The 8,558-nt window shown below is 50.0% G+C and overlaps 1 protein-coding gene across 1 annotated transcript; it reads right to left on the minus strand.

The window, feature by feature from the left end:
• Positions 1 to 684: 684 nt before the first annotated feature.
• LOC129017529 (putative TBC1 domain family member 29) lies at positions 685 to 5,832 on the minus strand. Its single transcript, XM_054458141.1, has 7 exons — positions 5,787 to 5,832; positions 4,650 to 4,811; positions 4,317 to 4,411; positions 3,861 to 3,920; positions 3,326 to 3,425; positions 1,135 to 1,193; positions 685 to 852 (listed from the first exon to the last, which is right to left on the minus strand). Exons 1-7 carry the CDS (start codon positions 5,830 to 5,832, stop codon positions 685 to 687), a joined length of 690 nt encoding a protein of 229 aa, XP_054314116.1.
• Between the last annotated feature and the right edge of the window lie 2,726 nt (positions 5,833 to 8,558).

Consider the following 8,558-nt stretch of genomic DNA (forward strand, 5'->3'; position numbering starts at 1 on the left):
ATGGACAGCCCCACCAGGACAGGGTGTGGGACGAGGTGGGGAAGCTGACCAAATGGGCCGCTGGAACTGGGCTGGTGGGCCTGGAGGGGCCTGCCTGTCCCCCTTGCAGAGGGTCTTCCCGCCACGTGAAGCCGGCACAGGCCTGGGTGCCAAGGACTGTTGCTCGGGTTTGGCTGAAAGGAAAACAGACATGGTCAGCATCTCCAGTGAGCCCATGCAGGCCTTTCCAGGCTGGGCCTCACCTGCCTGCGTCTCTGGAGTCCTCAGGGTCTCTGTGTGGCCCCTGTGGTCTGACAGTGAGGACATGCCTGTAGTCTGCTGATCCCAGGGGTGTGTGCCGCCTGGCATGGGGAAGCTGTCGGGGCATGGCAGGTGGCTCCTGGGACTGCCCCCAGGGTTCAGCCTAGCTGGGGGCTTCCTGCCACACACCCTCGTCCCAGGGCTGTTGGGCCTTGGATATGGCCCCCAGCCAGAACTCAGGTGGGAGGGGCCTTGGCTGTCACCCAGCCCCCTTGCCACCTCATGTGGGGACGTGTCTCCACGGTGAGTGGGCCTGGACGTGGGTCACCCTCTGCCCTCCTGGGCTGCCCTGTCCATACCAGGACTGACCGTTCCCACATCTGGCTGAACTCTTGGCTCTGGCTCGGGGCCCGGGGTCCCACCTGTGCCCTCTCTCTGAATGCTCTAGGGGTCAGAGACACTGATTCCCTTGTCTCCCTGGCTCAAGGCTTGTTGTCCTGGCACCCTTGGAGGAGTCTGCAGGAGTGAGGGGCCTCTGCTGCTCTCTGAGGCTGTCAGCACTTGCAGGGAGGAGTGGAGGCTCTCACAAATGGGTCTGGCTCCTCCAGTGCCCTTGAGGGCCCTGTGAGGGGGAGAAAAGGCTACTGTGGAAAGTGTGAAGGGGCTTGTTGGAGGGTCTTGCCCACATCCCCCTCCTGCGTGCACAGCACATCCAGTACATATGCACTGAGCATCTGCCCTGAGGGCCAGTGGGCCTCCTGTACTTTCTTAGAGTCCAGGAGGAAGAGGAGGAAGAAAAGGTGAAGAGGAAGACCCAGGTAGTAGGGTTAGGGGTCCTGGGTACTCCCCCAGTATTGAATGCCCCAGAGGGTGGCTCAGGAGGGGACCTGGTACTGGAGCCCTCCTGGGGGTGGCAGGTCCCCATACTTCCTTGTTAGTTTCTTCATAGAGGCCTGAAGATGATTAAGAACAGTGTCATCCACAAACAAATGGAAGAACATCCCATGTTCATGGATAGGAAGAATCAATATCATGAAAATGGCCATAATGCCCAAGGTAATTTATAGATTCAATGCCATCCCTATCAAGCTACCAATGACTTTCTTCACAGAATTGGAAAAAACTACTTTAAAGTTCATATAGAACCAAAAAAGGGCCCGCATTGCCAAGACAATTCTAAGCCAAAAGAACAAAGCTGGAAGCATCACCCTACCTGACTTCAAACTATACTACAAGGCTATAGTAACCAAAACAGCATGATGCTGGTACCAAAACATAGATATAGACCAATGGAACAGAACAGAGCCCTCAGAAATAATACCACACATCTACAACCATCTGATCTGACAAAAACCTGAAATGGGGAAAGGATTCCCTATTTAATAAATGGTGCTGGGAAAACTGGCTAGCCATATGTAGAAAGCTGAAACTGGATCCTTTCCTTACACCTTAGACAAAAATTAATTCAAGATGGATTAAAGACTTAAACGTTAGACCTAAAACCATAAAAACCCTAGAAGAAAACCTAGGCAATACCATTCAGGACATAGGCACGGGCAAGGACTTCATAACTAAAACACCAAAAGCAATGGCAACAAAAGCCAAAATTGACAAATGGGATCTAATTAAACTAAAAAGCTTCTGCACAGCAAAAGAAACTACCATCAGAGTGAACAGACAACCTACAGAATGGGAGAAAATTTTTGCAACCTACTCATCCGACAAAGGGCTAATATCCAGAATCTACAAAGAACTCAAACAAATTTACAAGAAAAAAACAAACAGCCCCATCAACAAGTGGGCGAAGGATATGAACAGACACTTCTCAAAAGAAGACATTTATGCAGCCAATAGACACATGAAAAAATGTTCATCATTACTGGCCATCAGAGAAATGCAAATCAAAACCAAAATGAGATACCATCTCACACCAGTTAGAATGGCGATCATTAAAAAGTCAAGAAAGAGCAGGTGCTGGAGAGGATGTGGAGAAATAGGAACACTTTTACACTGTTGGCGGGACTGTAAACTAGTTCAACCATTGTGGAAGACAGTGTGGCGATTCTTCAAGGATCTAGAACTAGAAATACCATTTGACCCAGCCATCCCATTACTGGGTATATACCCAAAGGACTATAAATCATGCTGCTATAAAGACACATGCACACGTATGTTTATTGCGGCACTATTCACAATAGCAAAGACTTGGAACCAACCCAGATGTCCATCAATGATAGACTGGATTGAGAAAATGTGGCACATATACACCATGGAATACTATGCAGCCACAAAAAAGGATAAGTTCATGTCCTTTGTAGGGACATGGATGAAGCTGGAAACCATCATTCTCAGCAAACTATCGCAAGGACAAAAAACCAAACACCACATGTTGTCACTCATAGATGGGAATTGAACAATGAGAACACATGGACACAGGAAGGAGAACATCACACACTGGGGCCTGTCGTGGGGTGGGGGGAGGGGGGAGGGATAGCATTAGGAGATATACCTAATGTAAATGACGAGTTAATGGGTGCAGCACACCAACGTGGCACATGTATACATATGTAACAAACCTGCACATTGTGCACATGTACCCTAGAACTTAAAGTATTAAAAAAAAAAAAGAGCAGTGTCATCATCCAGGGCCCAGGTATGGAAGAACTGGTCTCAAAAACATGCCCACAGGCCAGACCTGGACATTTTCATGTGGCGCTCTAGGGACAAGGTGGGCATCAGGCCAGGAGAGCTCCCTGGGAAGGGTCAGAGCCCACACCCCGTGGCCACTTCAGTCTCCCACTGGGCAGTGCCGGATCCTTTTGTGGCCATGCCAGGGGTCCAGATGTGCAAGAACGCTGTGGCTGGGGGGCGGCCTGGGCAGGGAAGTGCTCACCACACTCCAGACTTTCATCTGGGTCATGTGAGGGATGGGCTCGGTGTCACTGTGCCCTGCCCAGACCACCTGGCCAGACCTCCCCCTGGGCCAGAACAGACGATCATGAGGACAGTGTGAGGAAGCTGCCCTTGGCTAGTCGGGTTCTGACCCTAGTGCTCCCCAGGCCCCATTGGGCACACGTGGACTTACTCCTCTGAACCTTAAAGGCAGTGCTTGTTATCGGCATCAACATCTGTTCCCCTTCCAGCAAATGCATGTCCCACAGGCGCAGGGTGAGCCCAAGAGAGATCTGTGGGGAAAATAGGCATGGGACAACCTGGCCCTTCCAGGCTGGGGCTGGTGGCTCGAGCTAGCCCATTGGGGCTTCTGTGACCTTCCCCATGAGGGTCACCCGACCCCTCCAGGAGGCTGGGTCAGACAAGGTCTTGCAGCTCCTTATGGGGGGCACTCATTTCAGTGGAGAGAGGGGCTTCCCCCGGGCTTGAGGCTTCCCTGAGCCCTCCCAAGTCAGGTCCTGGCCCAGTCTGTCCATGAGGCTGGGCCTGATCCCCACCCTCTGCCCTGGGATGAGCCCTCTTGGGCAGAGGGTCTTGCTTGTGTGTCCTGTGGGGATCTGCCTGAGCCTCCTGTGGGCTGGGGGGTGAGTCGGATCCCCGGGCTGGGGAAGCAGGGCACTGCAGGGCAAGGAGTGTCCCTGAGCCAGGGTCTCCCTGTGCCTCTTTACCCCAACATTCAGCATCCTGAGAAGCCAGCTGAATGAGGAACCCTGTGTGCATAGACCTTCCTTGTCCGGATGGGAGGAACAGAGGTGCTCAGGGCCCCCTGAGCTACCCTAAAAACCTCCCTCTTCCAGGGCCCTCTGAATATCTTTCCCCAAGTGCAGAACACTGGGCAGTGTCCCAGGCTCCCCCCAACATCTTCCCCTTCCGGCACTCCTGGTGGACACACTGTCCTTAGCCCTGCTCTGTGGGAGCTGGGCCCCCATCCCTGTGCCTCTGTCTCCTCCAGGGCTGGAAAGGAAACCCAACTCCCAGCCCATGGGGAACCCGACATCCCAGGTCAGGCCCTGGCTGGGACCCAGCCTGTCACCAGCCCCACGAGGGGCTCCAGCCCCCACTGCTCCTCCAGCCCCCCAGGATGCAGGGCCTCTGAGGAAGAGCCAAGGGGACCATAAACTCACCAGGTGCCACATGGTCTTGGGTTGTGACATGGGTACCACATGCTCCTGACGGTCTTGGAGCCCCTGGACTGTCCTGCCATTTGGGCTGTGGAACCCTGAGAAGCCCCCAGCCCATCATGAAATCAGAGCCCTCTCCCAAGATGTGGAGCCATCAGCTGGAAGAGCTGGGCAGCTGCAGAGCCCCCCAAACCCCGAGGCCTCCCACCCTCCCATCTGGTAACCCCACCATGTGGCCTTTACCCTGGAGAGGGGGGATGGGAACATCCACTGGAGCCTGGCTGGAGGTTCCCCTGGAGGCCTCCTGGGCCAGGGTGCAAAAAGGGCAAGCCTGACTTTGAGGCCACGACAGGGGGCGGCCAGAACAGGGTGGGTGCTGGGCTTTGTGGTCGTCTCCTGGAAGTGGCGTTGGGCCAGGGGACACGGGATGGGGAGATGCTGCCATCTGGGCTTGGTTGGCCCATTTGTGGGCACCAAGGGAAGCTGGAGCCCGGGTAGCTGGAGGGCAGAAGGACACTTAGGGAGGGGAGAGTCAGCTGCACAGAATCAGAGCCGGAGGGCGTGGCTCCATGACATAGAGGGTGGCCACGGGGAGGATGAGATGCCCTCTGCTGATGAAGATGAAAGGTGTCTGACTTGGGCTCTAGGGGTCAGCCCTGGGCTCCTGTGGGACCCTCAGCAGAGACATCCTAAAGGCTCCCAACAAGCTGGTGACACAAGGAAGTGTCTTCACTGAAAGCTGAGATCACCTGGCCAGGGTGGCTCTGCCTGGGTCTGGCTGCGTGAGGCAGAGACATCCTTAAGGCTCTTTCTTCTTTCTTTCCTTTCTTTTTAAAGCAAATCATAACCTTTTAGATCCAAGTTACTGAAAACTTCTTTATGCAAGTTTAATTTACATTTCTCTTTCAAATTGTGTCTTTATTGGGACCATCGATTCTTTTTTTTTTTTTTTTTTTACCTGAGACAGAGTCTCTCTCTGTCACCTAGGCTGGAGTGCCGTAGTGTGATCTTGGCTCACTGCAACCTCCTGGGTTCAGGTGATTCTCTTGCCTCAGCCTCCCGAGTAGCTGGGACTCCAGGCATGTGCCACCGTGCCTGGATAATTTTTTGTATTTTTAGTAGAGACAGGGTTTCACCATGTTGTCCAGGCTGGTCTCAAACTCCTGGCCTCTGGTGATCCACCTGCCTCGGCCTCCCAAAGTGCTGGGATTACAGGCATGAGCCACTGTGCCTGGCTTCAATTCTCATTTTATTTAAAGATTCTTCCTTGGCTCTGGAGACCTGTCACACTTCTGACTCTCTCTCCTGATTCTCTTTGTGTGTTGGGGGGGGGTTTTGTTTTTTGTTTTTGCGTATTTGTTACATAGGTAAACTTGTGTCATGGGGGTTTGGTGCACTAATGATTTCATCACCCAGGTATTAAGCCTAGTACCCATTAGTTATTTTTCCTGATCCTGTCCCCGTCCCACTCACCACAGCCTTTCTTATCCTGCCCTTCCCATGAGTATTTCAACTGCATGGTGAGAGTTCAGGCATAACACATATTGTTAGTCAAATCAGTGATTTATTTATTCATCAAATAGATATTATGCTTCACTATATGTCAGGCATTGTGGTTATCACTGGAGATACGCTGGTAACTAACACAGACAGTGGAATATAAAACTGACCAATTCCATCTGCATGACCCTGGACACGTCATTTCAACTGGGAACATCAATTTACCACCTAGGAAATGTCTAAGACCCTCCCAACGCAACCCTGTCCTACATCTCCCTTACATTATTCATTCAACGTATATAAGCACATGCTGTGCGTATGACTATATTTCAATGCAAGCAAAACACATGGCAAAGGGCTATTTCCTGGTTTGGGGATTGACAGAGAAGGTCTTACAAATATATAAACACTGAGATAGAATTATATATTCAATAAATCATCTTTATTAAAAAGAACACAATGTTAAGAAATAGAGACTAGGTCAGGAGGCTCATCATGTTATAATAATCGTGTGCTAGGATTCGGTTTAAATCAACCAACAAGACATAGTCTGGAGTTGGTTTCTGATCTGAGAAGACACTCTAAAAAATCTGCCATGATAGGATTGTTGTAAGGATCAAATATAGTAAGTCGGGGTACAGGATGTGTAGTGTGTGATACCTAGAGTCAGACTACCTGGATTTGAATCCCTGCTCTGGTAGTCATCAGCTTTATGGCCTTAGGAAAATTGCTTAACCTCTATTTACTTTGGTTTCTTCACCTGTTCTACTGAGAAAGTATAATGGTAACTAAATCATAGGGCTGTTTTGAAGAGTAACAGTTCAAACATGTAAATCCTTGTTATGGAAATTGGCACATGGTGATCACTCAATAAATATTACTTATTGTGAACTAAAATTTGTGTAGCTGCTAATCTATCATTAGCACGAAATAAAAGTTTGTTTTCAAACTCCCACATTGCCTTTATTAAACTATAAATTTCTTGAGAACAAGAAACTAAAATAAAATCAACAGGACATGGTCTAGATTTTTGAAGAGCAAATTACATAGTTAACTAATTATAACACACTGTGCTGTAATCACAGAGGTAGAGGATGCCCCTTATCAGAACACTGACTGATTCAACAGTTTCCATTTCCTTTTCTTGTGCTCCGCAACTCACAGAAGCCAGCTCTCAGAAACAGAATCACGAGTATGGAGGGAGTTCCCCTAAGAAGTGAGTGAGGGAATGCAATTCGGGGTATCAACGAGAGCTGGGAGGCAGAGGGTGGGGTAAGAAGGAGGCATTGCCTGTGATGTAGGTTTCTAATGAAACAAGTGGCAGAGATACCTTTACTTGGAATTGGTAGCGATATGGGAAGATACGTGGATGCCAAAGCTCTGGTGAAACTTACCATAGCCCCTGATCTTGCCTCTGCTTCTCCTCCCTCAAGACTAGCACTAGCCATCATTCGGGTGAGATGGAAACAGAGCCCATGTGTATTAAAAGACCTAACTCTGCAGACACTTAGGAAGGACAGAGTTCCAAAGGCATGGTCCCACTTGCTTCTGTCCTCCATTGCTCTCCAGCATCAAGCGTGTCAACTCTAACCCCATTGGGGGGATTTCAAGGCCTGTACTGGTTTGGTCCCAATTTAGCTTTATCATCCATATTCACCCCCACCGCTCTGCAGCTCCACTGAAGCACCCCCTCTTTCCTCTGAGCCCACAATGTCACACCCAGGACTCTGCCTCAGCTGGGCCTCCACTGCCCACCCCTCTATAGATGCCTAAATCCCAGGCAGTTATGCAGACACAACTAAAGTTCCATCCATTCCATGAAGCCTTCCCCAACCCTCTGGTGGAAGGTCACTTCTTCCCCTCGTGGGGTTCTGAGCTTTCATTTCTTTTTCTATTAAGAGTCTTAGCACTTTCTGCTAAATGCTACAATTACCTGTTCACATACTCCACCTGCCCCCACAAGACCAGGGGCATCTCAGAAACAAAGAACATTAAAACCAACTAAATCTATTTCTCATTATAAAATGAGGTATGCTGATTGATTGTGAAAGAATAAAATAATAAAGTATGGAACATTTTCGAAAAGCATATAGATCTGGCTACAGAGCTTTAGTAAGAAGGAACTAGCTAAGTGTAGTCTGTGGTGACACCAATATCTCACCTCCTCTTGCTGTGGAAACCACTTCCCCATAAACAGCCCCAAGACAAATGAGCACTTCAACTATTCTTGCAAATACCCTGAGCCCTGTGGCTACCAAGAACCCCAGTATGTGCAATTCAACAAGACACCATGGTGCTTAAAAACCATCCTCTCTCATCAGCCGCCATCTCCATCTTCCCATGACTCAGGGCTGACCTCTTAAGAGAAGGGGACACAGCTTGGACCCCAGAAGGGGGCTGGTGACTGAGTGCCCAAGCCCTGTCCTCTTCTGCTCACACACCCAGATCCCCAACTTCCTGCTAGTTCTTCTCACCCCCAAATCCCCAACTTCCTGCCAGTTCTTCTCATCCCCAAATCATCCCCTGAACAGTGCTGTCTCCATCTACTTCGTTCTGATTTTATCACTGGTTAGAAGGAGTTGGCTCACCTGTCCCTAGTGAAAAATGACTCAGGGTCACAGTGCTCCTTCCCTCAGAATGCCCAGGTCCCCAAGCACCCAGGCATCTGCTGCTTTTCCTAGGACCCCCAGAAGACCCCTAGAAAAATGGTAGATGGCAATTATGAGACTCACAGCTGGGCCAGGT

The sequence above is a fragment of the Pongo pygmaeus genome, chromosome 19 (assembly GCF_028885625.2).
Source record: "Pongo pygmaeus isolate AG05252 chromosome 19, NHGRI_mPonPyg2-v2.0_pri, whole genome shotgun sequence".
NCBI lineage: Eukaryota > Metazoa > Chordata > Mammalia > Primates > Hominidae > Pongo > Pongo pygmaeus.

Bases quoted from the DNA above. Each gene is read 5' to 3' on its own strand.
- LOC129017529 (XM_054458141.1), bottom strand. From the start codon at position 5,832: ATGCAGTTGAAATACTCATGGGAAGGGCAGGATAAGAAAGGCTGTG. The intron at 3,921-4,316 runs GTGAGTTTATGG...CATCCGGACAAG, and splicing joins CCAAGACCATGTGGCACCTG to GAAGGTCTATGCACACAGGG. The intron at 853-1,134 runs GTACCAGGTCCC...AGGGCCCTCAAG, and splicing joins CCACCCCCAGGAGGGCTCCA to GGCACTGGAGGAGCCAGACC.